Source organism: Excalfactoria chinensis, chromosome 15 (assembly GCF_039878825.1).
Source record: "Excalfactoria chinensis isolate bCotChi1 chromosome 15, bCotChi1.hap2, whole genome shotgun sequence".
NCBI classification, from domain to species: domain Eukaryota; kingdom Metazoa; phylum Chordata; class Aves; order Galliformes; family Phasianidae; genus Excalfactoria; species Excalfactoria chinensis.
The window spans coordinates 1,052,647-1,068,780 of NC_092839.1; the positions used below are offsets into that span (position 1 = coordinate 1,052,647).

General features: G+C 44.7%; 2 protein-coding genes across 6 annotated transcripts in view; both read left to right on the forward strand.

Moving 5' to 3' along the window:
* Positions 1-884: 884 nt before the first annotated feature.
* CPNE1 (copine 1) overlaps positions 885-16,134 on the forward strand; it is a 42,378-nt gene continuing 27,128 nt past the window's right edge. The window contains exons 1-2 of one of the 4 annotated variants that reach the window (XM_072350599.1): positions 943-1,017; positions 3,448-3,498. The gene's annotated coding sequence lies outside the window, so the exon portion shown is untranslated. Of the gene's footprint in view, positions 1,096-3,415; positions 3,499-16,134 lie in introns of all 4 variants that reach the window. The other 3 variants (XM_072350596.1, XM_072350595.1, XM_072350597.1) reach the window with 3 other exon arrangements.
* On the forward strand, positions 935-12,421 carry RBM12 (RNA binding motif protein 12). 2 transcript variants are annotated; one of them, XM_072350594.1, is made up of 3 exons: positions 935-1,017; positions 3,448-3,498; positions 7,793-12,421. In XM_072350594.1, the coding sequence occupies exon 3, from the start codon at positions 7,815-7,817 to the stop codon at positions 10,455-10,457; it is 2,643 nt and encodes an 880-aa protein (XP_072206695.1). In that variant the 5' UTR covers positions 935-1,017; positions 3,448-3,498; positions 7,793-7,814; the 3' UTR covers positions 10,458-12,421. The 2 variants fall into 2 exon arrangements, with proteins under 2 accessions (XP_072206695.1, XP_072206694.1); XM_072350593.1 differs by having other exon boundaries at positions 965-1,017; positions 3,416-3,498.

A 16,134-nucleotide genomic window follows, 5' to 3' on the forward strand; every position in this document is an offset into this window, starting at 1 on the left:
TGAAATCTTTCATGCAGGCTTTGTTTCAACAGCACAAAGCGATGATGTGACTCAATGTGTTGCACAGAAGACCAGCGTTCCTAGTTTTCTTCCAGTGTTCAGCACTGCCCTTCTGTTGCCCTACCCCTACCTGCTGAAGGGTCGTTGCTGCAGCAAAAGCAATGTGCTCTGCCTGGGCCCTGTGCTCCTGCAGCCCCTGGTGGGTGCTGGGCAAGCAGGTCTCTGCCAGTCACAGCAAGCCTGCTGCTGGATGCCAATGCGGATTGCTCTGTCGAATCCAAACGTTGCCATGTGACCGTGTTTGTTCCGTGCACCAGACGGTGCCGGTTATGTTTATTTTCTGTTAGAAATGAGAGCTGGAGCAGCCCGTTCCACACACAGTGGTGTCGGAGGAGCCCCGCTGTGCTGCTGTCAGGGTGAGCTCTGGGTGTGTGCACAGCAAGAAGTTTAAGGGCGAATACAGCGAAGGGGATTTACAACACAAAGGGCCCTGACTCGGGGCAGCTCGTTGCCCCAGGGCTCCATGCCCGTCGCCGATCTGATGCCCCCGTTTACTCAGCAATAACCCTTCTGCTCACCTGTACCACCGTTAATTTCCAGAAAACTCAGCATATTATCAATATACACTATTGTACCAGAGCCGCCGACACGCATCGTGCGCTACAGGTCTGACGGCGCTCGGTTCAGCCGCGAACTCCGCACCACCCCCGGCTGTGGTAACGTCGCGGCACACCCACCCTCCACAGCCGCACCTCCCGCCGCCAGGCGCCAACCGCGCTGCGCATGCGCCATGGCACACAGCGGGACGGCCGCAGGGGGCGCTGCGGAGGGGAAGCCCCGCCCTCCTCCTTCCGCCGGGCCCGTAGCCCCGCCCTTCCCTGGCGGCGGGTGGCGGCGCCGCAGCGAGGCGGCCATTTTGTGGCGCTGCGCGGTCGGTGGCGCTGGGCTCGGCGCGGAGCGGGGCCCGCGGGCGGTGTAGCGCCGTTCTTAACCCTTTATTCCCGTACAGATCCCTCGGTAAGAGCGCGGAAGCGCCCGAGCGGGCCGGGCCCGCGCCGACTGACCGCCCGCCCCGCGTCGCGGGCCCGCGGCGAGGTGAGGGGAGGGAGGCCGGGCGGGCGGGCGGGCGGGCGCGGCTACACGCGGCCCCGCGCACAAAGGGGAGCGGAGCGCAGCGCCGAGCGGGCGTCGCTCTCTGTGGCCGTACAGAGGCTGGGGGGGCCTGGGGCCGCGCCCCAGCACACCGCCTTTCGCCGCGGCCCGCGGAGCCGTGCGGGCAGCTGGGGGAGCGACGCGGCCCGGCCCGGCCCCGGCACCTCGCGGCTGTGCGCGCGGGGCTGTGTGGCGGCGGGGCGGCAGCGCGGGCTGCTGAGGAGGCGGCGCGGGGCCGGGCGCGGCGGGGTTCCGCGGCCTCGGGGGGCGGAGCGGGGCGATCGCTCCCCGTGTTGCTGGGAAGGAGGGCTCTGCTGCTCGCCCTCGAGGTCCCCCCCCCCTCCCCATAAGTGCCAGGGAGACTCTGCGCAGTCGCTTAAGACCTTTTGTCGTTAGTAAAAGAATCAGCTCTGCGACGGCAGGTATCGCAGTGGCTCCCCCCGCCTGCAGCCTCTGAACTTTGTAGGGAAAAATCTCTCGGCTCTTGTTTCACCAGCCGTTCCTGACGTTGCCCATTCTTCTTAGTGACTTTTTTACCCGCCTCGTTTTGCCGGTGCTAGGCAGGACAACCGGCTGTTGGCTCCTCGGTGGACTCCTGCGAGGGCCCCGCATCGGGCGTGCCGTGGCAGTGGATGGCAGTGGCTGTTGGCGTGTAGCCCGCGAGGTGTTGTGGAGCCCCGGAGGTGCGCAGAGGTACGGTGTTGGTGTTGTGGGGGACGCCTGCCCTCTGGTCAGTGCTTGCCTCCCTGCTGTGCTCCTCCACGTGAGGCTGGGCATCTTTAGGAGAGAGATGGGTGCTCTCTGAGAGGATTCGGAGTTGTGAACAGAAATAATGTTTTGTGGAAAGTTTAAATGCAGAGCTTTGTACCTTTTCTGAGGTGTGCTGCTTGGTTTGGTGTACGTCGTGTCTGCCCTCATAGCGTGTTTGCTTAGTCCTCTATGGGTCATCAGCTTGTTGTGGAAAGGGGCACCTGTAGTGCTGTGGTTGCTGTACTGGAAGTATTTGAAATGTTTTTTCTGGAGAATGTTCCTTGTGCTCATAAGATTTATCTGTTCCTGGAAGCAGATGTGGTCTTACATGAAACTGGTTTTCAGGTGGTTACGTTCTTACCTGCCTTGTAAACTACTAATTGAAACTGCAAGATATGAGAGAATATAATTGAATCCCTTCACTGTAGGATTGCCTGATGTTTCTTAAGGTTGTAATGAAAAGCCAGTCTTAATTTTTTATACACTTTTTAAATAAAAATCTGAAAAGTATAGTTGTATCTTTTTATTTGTAAGCCTGCTGGTAAACGTCTTTGAAGATCTGTGCGTTATCTGCTCGTCTTGATTCTTTCTGCCAGGGAGTTTGTGGATAGTTTAGCTGCGTTTCTTTGTCATTTCATTTTGATAATGATGCTCGTAACAGCAAACTGCATGTTTGGGTTGTCTGAGGAGCAGACAGGTGTTTGTTCTTGGAGTAATACTTTTATGGATAACGTTCCAGGGAAGGAAATCTTCAGTATGAGATTGTATGTGAAGTGTTGAAAGAGGAGGAGGTTTTCCATTCCTTCTTTAAAATACCAAATATGTGTTGCATTGCAAAATGCTCAGCTCTCTCTCTCATTTTTCTACTGAGTTGCAATCCCAGGAAAACATTTTCTACTTTCAAGGATGAGAAACCTGGGCGTTTGGTCAGGATATGGATTATGAAACAGCAGATTACCAATGAGAGTACCGTACATCAGCATGGAGCCTTGTGCAGGTGCTGGCTGGAGGTGGCTCTGAGCAGTGCCTGCTTCCATTGTTTGGCTTGGCTCCTGGGGAGGGCCGGTAGGGAGATGTTGAGATGTGACTTGTGTTGCTCTGTTGGAATAAGAAAATGCACAGTTGGAGAAAGGACTGCTGGTGTTATCGATGGAGCGAGGGGTTGTGAGAATTTGGAATTGTCAAGTATTTGCGTTCTAATCTTTGCTTTTGAGTGAATTGATCAACTGTTGGAAATGGGGAAACTTGAAGGATTCTTCAAATCTTTTGTGGTTCTTGCTCTGTTCTTTGCCAAAGGTATATTCACATCCCGAACTGTACAGGAACTGAAAAGCAATTATTGAAATACAGGCAGAAGGTATTAGAAAATGCACTCTTAATCTTGTCTGTTGTATGTCACAGTTCCTTGTGGTGGTTGCAGGTTTGAACTTTCTGTATACACAGTTCTTTGTGGACTGTTACTGCTGTTGTGTTGCCTGCATTGATTTTTGCCTCCATTTATTCTTTATTGCAGTCTAAAAGTTGGTTTTAATTGGTTGCCCACAGGATTGGCTTGGCTTCTGCTACTTGTTAAGAAAAAAACATCTGTCTTTGCAGGTAAGAGACTTCGAATTGAAGATTTCTTTTTTATGCATATTGAGTGTATCTTAATAAATAATTGAAGCTTCTGGAATCCCTGACTCGATATCGAAACATTTGGGTCATCCGTAGGTGGTCTTTTTCTGTGGACTCCCACTGGTGGCGGTCCTTCTGGCAGCGGTGTGCTCACAGGATAGTTTTCTGTCATACTCAGGTTTTGTCATTTCATCAGTGTGTGGCAGTCTGTAACGCTCTCCCAGTTAGTTTGCTCTGTTTGGAAACGTAACTAGCTCTCTGCAGGCTGCAGCTCTGCTCGTCTCCAGCTATTGGAGTGTGGAAGCTTATAGTAACTGGCTCTGATTAAGGTTTGCAGAATTTAAAAGTATCAGACAGTCATTTCTGAGCTAATTCAAATCCTTCCTAATCTAATAGGTTAACTTTAGCATAAAAAAGTATGTTAAGAATAACAATGAAGAAATCCTCTAGCCTGCAGTTGTAGGTATTGCTGGGCAGTCTTAGTGTGGATCTTTTAAAATCTTCCTACAGCTAGAACATTGTTCCAGTTCTTGTGTGTGCCATATAGGTGTTGTGCATTAATGCTCCAGGGACTGAATTGAATCTTCTAAACCTGCCTTGATGTTAAAAGAATCATGCATCTTGAAATACTGCTCTTGTGTTAATTGTGTCAGTTCATGCTTGTGACCCAGCTCTCCTGCTTGTTTTACTGACCAGCACATAGGCGGAAGTAACATTGCCGTCTTGTGCACTCTTCTCTAGTCTGACATCAGCGTTTTAAGAGCATGTTGAAAATGCTGTCTGTCAAGATTCATCAAATGACTTGGGTTAATCGTAGGGAGGCGTTTACTTTCCCCTTCTGACCTCGAGTTGTTGTTGGGGATGGCTTGTTCCTAGCATAACTTTGGGATACAGACTGTGAAAGAAAATCTCAGGTACGTGAGTAACAGTGAAACAGCTGAGGAGGAGCAGCTCTGACAGCCTGGCGCAGCGCCCGGCAGCGGGCAGAATCCCCTCTGGATGATGCTGTCCCTGCACCCGTGTTGCTCTTTAGGAAGCAAAGATGGCAGTACGTGAGCAGGCTGTGCTGTTAGGGTTAGTGTGAAAGTTGGCACAAGTCGCTTATTGTCTCTTAAGTGCACCTTGAAATAAAACTGACCTACAAATGTGGAATTTGACCCTTTTGTTACTGCCTGATGATTTTTTTCTTCTGTAAACCATAGAAGCGAAATTAATGCTTTTTTAAAAAGCACTGAAATCCTGATAAATTTTGCAGCAGTTATGTTTTGAGTTAATAAAATACTTATTGCCAGAAATATTTGACTTAGTCCTTAATTTTTTATTTATGTCATGCCACCATTAGCTTTTGCTTAATACTGAGCACTTGTTTTGTATCGCATGTGGAATTAGTTAGGCTGAGGTCATTACCATTGGTGTTTTTGGCAAGTCTGTTCCTAAGCAGCTATTTGTGGTGTTTTTGCAATAACTATATAGTGAGCCTAAAATAGCGTGCTTAGTAACGAAACTTGGATACTTTTTATCACTTCTAATGAAGATTTGAATATAATGTGAGATTGAGACACTTGCGTTATCCCAGAAGCTTTATGAATCTTTGAATGCTTGAAGTCTTCAGAGTTCTTGCTGTAGCCTTATCTGTTAATTTGCCTTCTGGGCCGGGTTCCCAGAACCGCCAGGAAACATGGCTGCCTGCGGGCTGTCAGCTCTGACCGTGTGCCTTCTGCAGCAGCGCATCTGGGAAGAAAGTTTGCTGATGTTTTACTCACAGCTGTGTCAGGTTGTCGTAAGGAAGTGACCACAAGAAAGTAATCTTCCACTAAACAGGAGAAACTTGAAGTGTCTGAGTTGTGATGCTTAAAAAGCTTCGGAAATGAATTCCTTTGTGTAACAGATACAGAACATACAAGTTTTACTGTTAGCACTGTTACTATCCTGGTTTTCAAAGTGTAGGTGCTAAACAAGGGATATTTTGATACCGCTTGGTTGCCTGTGGATCGTCTAATTAGAAAGCGATCCTGTAGCAGATTGAGGTAAATGAATGTTTTGCAATTGCAGTTAGCGTGGCCTCCTTCAATTATGCAGGATTTTCCTTTTCTCTTCAGCTTCAGAGATGGCTGTTGATATTGGGCAAATTGAAAACTGCAGAATCATTGAAAAACACTGCAGTTTTAGTAGTGCAAAAAGCCTCATGTGATTTCTTGGATGTGTACTTAGCATAGGTAGTTCCTTCTTTGTTCTGTTTATTTTTCACACAGATCTCTTTCTTGTTGCTGTTGGAAGATGATTGAGCAGTGAACATTATTAAATATAAGGTGCCCAGAAGAGATGGATGCCATGTGTTTCGTTAGTTACCTTGCTGGGAGTAGGGAAAGTTGGTTTTCAAAAAAGAATCCTTGAGGCTGAGTTTGTATTTTCCTGTTGCTGCACCACCCTGGTGAAGAAGTGGGTTTCCTGGTGGTCTGTAGAGGTTGATTTGATTTGTCACGTTTTCATATTCATTGTGGAAGCTGAGTTCTCTTGCTCAGGTTGGCCCAGCTGAGGGGTCAGGTGCTTGTTTGCAATGGGTGCAGCCACAGAGCTGACACTTTGCTGGGGGCTTCTCTGCTGTTTGCTTGAGGGACAGGTGACCTTATTGCCTGGCTCCTGCCGTGTAATGCTGTAATGCTGTATGTTACACAAGGTCGTTAGTGTGTGGGAGAGGTTAACTCTGCTTGATGGGCAACAAAAGTCCATTACTCCATTTGAGAAACGTGAAGTCCTGTCATGCAAACCAAAGAACTGTTCCTTTTGTGTAGAGTAATTAATTTTAATTTAATTAAGTACTGAGTTCAGCCTTATGTCATGTTAAGTTGCTGGATAATGGCTTTATCTAGTAGTTTAGGATCCATTTCAGGTGCTTCTATGCTAAGCTTGCTAGAAGGCTTAGGCATGCAAACATAGCTGGGTGAAATCTGGCTGTAATGCTGGGATGCTGTACTTAAGGAATACCAGAGCTGAGTGCTAGCTGTCAGTCGTCAAACTTTGGTATGTTGCCAAAAGAGGGTCTCTTTGGTGGTGCTCTGCCTCCTGTTGTTGCTTTGTGTCATCTGGTTCATTCTCGATTTCAAAGGCCTAATGAGTATTCTAACACCATTTATATGTGACTAATGGGAGCCTTAGAGCTCTTGCATACATTTACTGAACTGGCCTGTGCTCTGGGAGGTCAGGAAGAGGTGAAGTGGTTCAGATGGAAACGAGGTACTGCTGGCAGTGTTTAGATAAGTAAGAGTCTGCCTTCTGAACTGGAGAATTACTGTGTTGGTATTGTTATGATGCTTTTAGAGGCTTGAGAGAAGGCATGTCGAGAATAAGTGAGAATTACTTAGTTTTCTTATCCTGAACTGCTGATGTGACCTCAGGGGGTCGGGATTGATATTAATCTTCCACTAGCCTCAGCTGGAGAGCTGGAAGTAATTTACTTGTGCCAGAGACTTAAAGTGTAATCTTAGACAACGTGTCTACAACTATTAAAAAGTTACTCCTTCATTCTGGAAGGTTTAAAGGCCAGCTGTCTAGCTAGGAGGTGCATACATGTTAATCTAGTTCAGGAGTGCTCTGTGAAGTCACAGAATGTCTTGGTCCAGCTTACAGCTGCTGGTTTTACTGTCCACTAGGCCTCCTGCTTTTGGTAGGAGAAAAATCTGGATGGCCCTCATCAGGATGTGTGATTCACACTGGTGTCCATACTGAGTTTCTGTTTGTAACTTACTGTGTATTCTCAGCCCTTATCACCTGGCAGGAGATAAAATCCCTCCCTAAATGGAAAAGAGAACCGTTTATTGCCTGTAGTAGTGCAGAAATTTTGCCAGTCACTCTGCCAGGTACAGTGAATACCTTATCAGTTATATCAGTATGCTAATTTGACATTGTTTGCTTGGGTAAATAAATGTTCCATTAAGTATTCAGACATGGATATGATACTTCTGATCTTTGCTGTTCCCCAGGTGCATTTTTTCCCCTTTGGTTATCATTTTCACTTTTTGCACTGATACTTGTGGGTCTTGGTGTAAGATATTTCGGAATTTCTAGTGCAAAATGTACATGAATTAAGTTGGTTAATGCTTAATACTTCAATCTATGGGAAGTAAACATGAACAAGGAACTTGGAATATGAACATGCTTAATTTTTACAAGATGTTGTTAGGAGTATGTAAACAAATATAGTAGATGGTGTCTGTAGGTAATTGCATGGTGCCATAAACAGTAGTCTGACATAGCCGTTGCCTTTTCTCATCTGCAGGTGTGTGTTGTTTCAGCGCAGCATGGCTGTGGTCATCCGCTTGCAAGGTCTCCCGATTGTGGCGGGGACCATGGACATTCGCCACTTCTTCTCTGGATTGACCATTCCTGATGGGGGCGTGCATATTGTAGGGGGTGAACTGGGTGAGGCTTTCATCGTTTTTGCCACTGATGAAGATGCAAGGCTTGGTATGATGCGCACAGGTGGTACAATTAAAGGGTCAAAAGTGACACTGTTACTGAGCAGTAAAACTGAAATGCAAAACATGATAGAGCTCAGCCGTAGACGTTTTGAAACTGCTAATCTAGATATGCCGCCAGCAAATGCTAGCAGGTCGGGACCACCTCCTAGTTCTGGGATGAGTGGAAGGGTAAACTTGCCTACTACTGTACCTAACTTTAATAATCCTTCTCCTAGCGTAGTAACAGCTTCTACTACTGTGCATGAGAGCAATAAAAACATATCCACGTTTTCTACTGCCGGTATGGGGACTGCACCTCCAAATCTTGGGAGTACTTTTGGTAGCCCCACGTTTAGCTCAACTATACCCAGTACAGCATCCCCGATGAACACAGTACCTCCTCCACCGATCCCTCCTATTCCAGCTATGCCGTCTTTGCCACCAATGCCTTCTATTCCTCCAATTCCTGTTCCTCCTCCTGTACCCACACTGCCTCCTGTTCCTCCAGTTCCACCAATACCCCCTGTGCCCCCAGTACCCCCAATGACACCTATACCTCCCATATCAGGAATGCCTCCTCTGAATCCTCCGCCCGTAGCACCTTTACCCACTGGAATGAATGGGTCTGGAGCAGCAGTGAATATGAACAGCGGCTTGAATCCATTGTTTATTGGTCCCATGAATCCTGTAAATCCTATCCAGATGAATTCTCAAAGTAGCGTCAAACCAATTCCAATCAATCCAGATGATTTATACGTCAGCATTCACGGAATGCCCTTTTCTGCAACAGAATCTGATGTGAAAGAATTTTTCCTTGGGCTCCGTGTGGATGCGATCCATATGCTGAAGGATCATGTAGGTCGAAATAATGGAAATGGACTAGTCAAATTTTTTTCTCCTCAAGATACATTTGAAGCACTGAAACGAAACAGAATGCTGATGATTCAGCGGTATGTTGAAGTTAGTCCTGCAACAGAGAGACAGTGGGTGGCTGCCGGAGGCCACATAACGTTCAAGCAAACCATGGGCCCCTCTGGGCAACCACACCCTCCTCCTCCACAGCCTCATCCTAGGTCCAAATCTCCCAGCGGACAGAAAAGGTCACGGTCGCGATCTCCCCACGAACAGGGTTTCTGTGTTTATTTGAAAGGTCTTCCCTTTGAGTCGGAGAACAAGCATGTGATAGATTTTTTTAAGAAGCTGGATATAGTTGAAGACAGCATCTATATTGCTTATGGACCTAATGGAAAGGCAATTGGAGAGGGTTTTGTGGAGTTCAGGAATGAAGCTGATTACAAAGCAGCTTTGTGTCATCATAAGCAGTACATAGGGAATCGTTTTATTCAAGTTCATCCAATTACTAAAAAGGCGATGTTAGAAAAGATAGATCTGATTCGTAAAAGGTTGCAGAATTTCAACTATGACCAGAGAGAAATTATCATGAATGCTGAGGCAGAGTCAAGCTCACCAAAATTGTGTGCTCATATATCTAATATTCCATACAATATAACCAAAATGGAAATTCTTCAGTTTCTAGAGGGACTGGCCGTAGAAGAAAATGCTGTACAAATTCTTGTTGATAATAATGGGCAAGGTTTAGGACAAGCACTGGTTCAGTTCAAAGCTGAAGACGATGCTCGTAAAGCAGAGCGTTTGCACCGTAAAAAGCTGAATGGAAGAGATGTTGTTTTACGTTTAATTACTGTAGAAGAAATGAGAGATATTGAGAGAAATCCACCGTCTCAAGGGAAAAAGATCCTGAAAATACCGATACAAGGAAACGCAGCTGTGCCCGGAGCGCAGCCCCCTGCTGGGGATGAGCATGCCTTCCTGGGAGGAAATCCTAAAGATGCAAACAACGGTCCTCCCTTCAGTTTCCCCGGTAATTTTAGTGGGTCTGGAACGTTTGGTCCGCCTCTGCCACCACCTGGGATAGGTGGCTTTCCTGATGCTAGGCCAGGAATACCTGCGGTTGCAAGCGCTGGCTTGCCCAGTGCGGGTATCGAGGTCCCAGGTTTTGCAGGCGGTCCTGCTAATTTGAGTGGGCCATCGGGTTTTGGAGGGGGCCCTCAGAGTTTTGGTAATGGTCCTGGCAATTTAAGTGGGCCCCCTGGCTTTGCTGGTGGTCCTCCAGGAATTGCTGGCAGTCTTGGGCATTTAGGTGGGCCTCCCGCGTTTGGACCCGGACCGGGAAATATACATATTAGTGGACCCCCGGGTTTTGGAACGGGATCTGGGAAGCCAGGACCAACCGTCATTAAAGTGCAAAATATGCCCTTCACTGTTTCAGTGGATGAAATTTTGGATTTCTTTTATGGTTACCAAGTGATTCCTGGTTCAGTGTGCTTAAAATACAATGAAAAAGGCATGCCCACGGGAGAAGCTATGGTTGCATTTGAGTCTCGTGATGAAGCGATGGCAGCAGTTGTTGATTTAAATGACAGGCCTATAGGCTCAAGAAAAGTAAAGCTTGTTTTAGGGTAGCTGTTAATATGGAGTAGTTGTAGAATAGGTATTCATAGTGCTGTGATAAATGCATCTGGATTGGTTTTTATAGTATTTCCAGGATAGAACCTGTGGATTGTTTAAGTTGTAAACCAGACTTGTTTTGATAAGGCAGAGCACTGTGTTAGCCGTGACAGAAGAAGCACTGCAAGGATACATGCGCAGTGGATTTTCCTGTACAAATGCGTGGAGAAGGTAGGCAGGTTATTTTTCATCATAGAAGTTTGGTGAGCTATGCTGGACACAGTGCTTATCAAGGAACCTCGGCTGGTTTTTTGTAGTTTCGGATAAGGGAAATAGATGAAGTCAGTGAAGCTCTTCAGTGAGTGCTCTTGCAAGCCATTGTAAAATAGATAGCTATTCTAGATTTGGTTAAAAGCTGGCTGAATTTGCTTTGTTTACAGGTCAAAGCTTTGTTTAAAGTCCTGATTTTACTCTGCAACTGAACGAATTCTGAGTGTACGCAGATTAATTGTTTTGTGTATGTATTTTTATTTTTTCCAAGATTCTCACTGTGTGAACAGTTGAATTATGCCCATTGCTGATGTGTCTACCAAACTAATTCCTATAAGTATGAGCGGAATTGTTCTGTAAAATTCAAGCTGTTCTTTGTGGAATAACCTTTAGTTATTTATATATTGCAATTATAACTGTGCAGAATAAGACTTTTGCCACGAGTATAGCTAACCTCGAACATTATATGAGTTTTATAGTACGTTTAAAACATTTGCAGCAGAAGTAACAATTTGAAAATGCTCATTATTGTTTAAGTAGCTTGATTTGTTAGGATCACATGAATCACTTGGGATAGGATCTTTGGCACTAGCTGGATACTGATGTTGTATTTCTCACGTGTCTCTTGAACTCCTTGCATAGAGGCTCTGCTAAGAGAACCAAAGTGGTGATTATTAGTTGAAGATTGGAGTCCAGCTAACGTTTTAAATTAGTTTATATGTGAAAGAAGCTTTTATCTTCAGCAACTCTGTCATGAATTACTGCTATGGGTGAATTGAGAGATAAAAATTTATTTTTCTCCAAAACTTGAAGATACGGAGTTTACTATATATTTTTGCAATAAACTTGTGCTGTTGTTGTATTCAGAGTCTGTAAAGAGTTGCGATTTTCTTTGCTGTACAGTAAAACCCTTTCATGGAAAATTGGAAAGGAAAGAATTGCACAAGTGACAAGGATAGAAATTTTTGGTTCATCCTTGCTTTGGCGGATGATACATTTTTCAGATTGGGGCATTGCCTGAAAAATCCCACTATTCCCTGCAAATCATTGTACTTAAACATAGCAATCCTTAAACTGTTTTGTTGTTGTTGTTGTTGGTTTTTGTTTTTTTTTTTTTTTTTCTCCTATCTTTTTTCATTATTACTTTTGGACAAGGAAAAACAGTGCCTTTTGGTGTTGCCTATCATGGAACACTGAAGTGTATGGTCAGGCAAAATTGAGAGGTGCAAGTGGCAACAGTTTTATTCCCGTGGTGTGTAGGAGAGCTTTGGAAACCTGTGCGGCGCTGCATCCTGAGAGGATCCCCCAGTACAGGAATGTGTGGAAGGATTGTATAAAGGTGTACTTCAATGAAGAGGTGGTTGCATTACACAGATGCTTCTGTAATTCATGAGCATAATTTTGTTTTGACAGGTTACTAGGTGGTCCCAACTTTGGAAAAGTCATGTGATTTGTATATACTGTTTCAAATTAAGCCTCCTGTTAATAAAGCTGTCTGTCTCTGAAGCTTCATGTTATGCGTTTCCACAGTCTTTGGGAGTAATGTTTCAACAGCAGATCTTTGGTTTTGTTTCTTCTCCTCTTTGAAGGTCTGAAAGTACTCTTGCTGATGGTGGAATGTGTGATTAGGAGTCAAGCTTTTCAGTTTATTTTTAAAATTTTGCTCTTTGTTTTTTAAACAACTTTTATTAAAGTTTCATACTCTATTGGATTTATTTGGGTGCTTGTTTCTTCGTGTTTCACATTAGAATAAAATGACCGAAAAGGAAAACTTGGCTTAAGTGTTCACAGAACTGCTTTCAGATATTTTAGCGTATGTTGATTTGCGGAAACTGGTAATAACTGCTTTTCAAGTTCAAATGAATCACAGCAATGCTTACCTTGTTGTGAAACGTCATTAAACTACAGGTGTCTGGAATTAGATGCACAGTTTTGTGTTACTTTCTTTTGATTTTGTGTCTCTTGATCCTCTTGGTATCGGATACAGGGTCATTGGTGTTTGCGTTAGACACGGCATGTTCTGTGACACGTGCTTTGTTGTGTGCCTTTTCCTTTGGGCTTTCTGAAAGAGCAGGTGTATTTTGGAAGTCGTCTTCTGATTCTTGATTTGCTGTATAGTCTGAAGATGTTTAAATGCTTGTCTTAAAACAGACAAACCACAAAGTAAGTGAATACAAAAATCTGTTGATGTTGGGAATGCAGACACAGATGGAATGCCAAAATGAAGGATTTGGGGCAAGGAGCAGGCTCTTCATTTCCCAATAGCTGGTGCTCTTTTACTTTATAGTGTAAATTAGGAATGTTGTAGACTCTTGAGAAGTGGGATGCCCTAGCATCTGTACGATTTCAGCGTGCAGTATGAACAGTATAACTGCTGCCCAGACACTTACAGTTGATCTTTTAAAATGCAAACAGAGAAAAGCTGGCTATTGAGTGTCATTTGCAAATATCAAGAGTTTGCTGTAACAGCTCACTTTCATGGTAGAAGCAGCATTAAACTGAACATGGTGTTAAACTGTGGAGGATACTCTGCTTTTAACAGATCGCAGAACTTGATTTGATGAAATTTTTCATGTATGTAAACATCTGCAAAAGAAACAGCCTTAAATAAAGGGTTGGACCACTGAGGTCCTGGCTCTTCTGTTCAAGGTATGTAAGTGCATTCTCATACACTTCCTGGCTGTTTGCTAGTGGAGATAGCAGTAGAAAGAATCAGCTGATGGGCTCTACTTAAATCCACAGCTGTTGTGGCTTTGATGCCTGGAGTGCCAGGAGCTGCTGTCCTAGGCCTTGTTGGCACGTGCAGTCACTGAAACTGCTTGTTGCACCTTCATGTTAAGGAAGGAAGGTACTTCAGCCTGTGTTATTTAGGTGGCTAAGCTGGCGTTCTCAAGAGTTCCTTTAAGTGCCAGTATCTAAGCACTGCTTGTAGAAGTGAGCAACGTGGCATTACATTCTTACCATGTCAAAAACAATGTGCATTTAACAGAGAACATCTCTTTCACAAGAAAGAGCACGACTATTATAAATGATTCAGCAATTAACTTGTGACCTACATGTAAGAATTTTAACAGCCAGATGACAGTGTAACATTGAGCTTATCAAGTTTTCAAGCAGTTGCACAGATTTTATGATCATATTTAAACAAAGCTGAATTCTGTAATTCCACTGGTCAAGCTTTGTCAGCAAAGAACTGCTGTTAGTGTCATTGTCACATTTTCAGCATAGACTTCTTAGAAACTTGGAGCTTTGCAGGTTTTAAGAAAAGGGAAAGCTGCTTTCTAAGGTGTTCATTTCAAAGCATTTAATTGAATGCCTGGTCTAAGACTTGTTGTGAGTGGAAAGGAAGATCGATGCAGAAACAAAGGCTGGATTTACTTCAGTTGGTTTTGAGGGTCTGCTTTCTAAAGAACATCCCTGCTGGTCAGTTCTGCTAAACTGTTCAGGCTGTCCTTAGCAAAGTTGTTTCCTGCATGGAACCACGATTTTCTGTGAGGCTGTGTTGGTGCCATGAAGACTGCAGACCCTAGGGAATAGAATTATGTATTTCTTCCCGGTTACACAGACATGCGTCGTGTGCTAACTGTAAATCATAACATTGGTGGTATTCCTCAGTCTATTCACGGGGAGGTTCCAAAACCAAGTGCAGCAGTGAGTGCTGCTGGGCCTCACTTCTTGTTGAGATCTGTGCGCCTCTGAACCGTGTTGGCCTTCCAGTCTACAGAAACAACTTGGTGTTCTGAACCACTTAAAGCCACTGTTTGGGGTGCAGACTGCTCATTGAGAGCAGGTGTTTCTGGTTGATCATTCAGATATATGGGTTAGACCTTAACCTGTTTCATACAAAGACCAGTGCAAACAAGAGGTCAGCTTCTAACTTCGGTAAGATAATTGTTGGAAGGAACTGAAACTGGACTGGCATAATAGGAAATGGTCACCTTAAATTCTGTTTTTGTGAGAGGTTTTTCAGAAACAATTCCTTGGGCCTGGAAGCAGTGTTGCTGGAAAAATGCTTGTCTTTGTCCCATTGCAGGTTTGCTGATGCTGCCGTGTGTTCTGTGGGTGGATGGCTTGCATGGCTTTGGGATAACTGCGATAGTTTGTGTATGGTTAAATGGCTCTTCCTCTGCCAGGAAGAGGAAGTGAAACTGTCTGATAAATGCTGCTGAAGGAACAGTAACCTCAAGGGAGCTTTTTATATCGGTTTTCAGCGGTGGGAATGTGATTGTTGGTGAAAGATTTGGCTTTCCCACAGAAAGAAAATCAATTGGTGGTATGTATTTGACTAAGGCTTGTGGCGGCGTACTGAGCTTCCTGCTCTCTCACTAACTTTTATGCTCAGGTAGGTATGCTCGCTCCATCTTGTTTTCTATATGGATGATTGCAATTTCCTCAGTTTTGTTCCTACATGGAATGTGTTTGGGTGGTGGCTGTGCTTGGAGCGCTTGCCACTGTCCTGCCTTGGAAGCTTGTTACTTGTGGGTATAAATATCAAATGGAAAAAACAAGTAGAGCTGAAAGTGTTTCTTGTCTTTAACTCCAGCCCAAACACAGGTGATGCTTTGCAGGTGATGGATGGTTTAGATGTGACTCTTCACCCGTGGGCACTCACTGCTTTTGGGCTTTCTCTGTTGTCATTCTTCTGTTTTTATATGTGTGAACATAGCATGGCAACTTGGGAGAGAAGCAAACAGGCAAATTCTGATCTAAGTTTCATTACTGCTTCATTAGAGTCAAAGCCGTGTTTTCTTTACCTTTCCCAGATGTTGTTGTGGGAATACAACTTGCCTATACATTTCAAGATGGGAAATTAGGACTTAGCAGGTTTGCACGGGGGAGACGGGGTCTGATCCTGCCTGGAACTCCCTTGGTTGGCTTATTTTGACTTTTTGGACATGCTGCTGCTTTTTGAGAGCTGGTGACCTTTTGAAGTCTTTTTCTGTAGCTACAGTATTGTAAAGAATCCATAGAATGATATCACTCTTATTTCTGACCATCTGAAGTTAGGCAGAGCTTCCAGCTAGCTGTTTTGTAGGTCCAAACAGTGAGTATCATTTCAAATCGTTTCTCACAATGCAATTATGTGGATATAGCATTACCCAGTGGGACGAAATGCTTTCTAGCAGATTGGAAATCAAGGTGGACTTTGAGAGGGGAAATAGCAATAGATTCAGAACCTCGCATACTCCCGAAACTTCTTATACTTAATTTTTCATGTCTTTTCCTGATAAAACTCACAGGGCTGCTATTGCTTAGTAGATATCAAGCCTTTGTGACCTTCTTGCTGTGATGACATCTGCCAGAACGTGCTCCGTGAAGTCAGCTGTTTCAAAACTATTGTTCTCAGCAGCGTAACCAAAGTGTGGCTGCTTGTTTTGACAGGACAACGGATGTGGAATGTGAAAATTCCTTACTTGTTTGA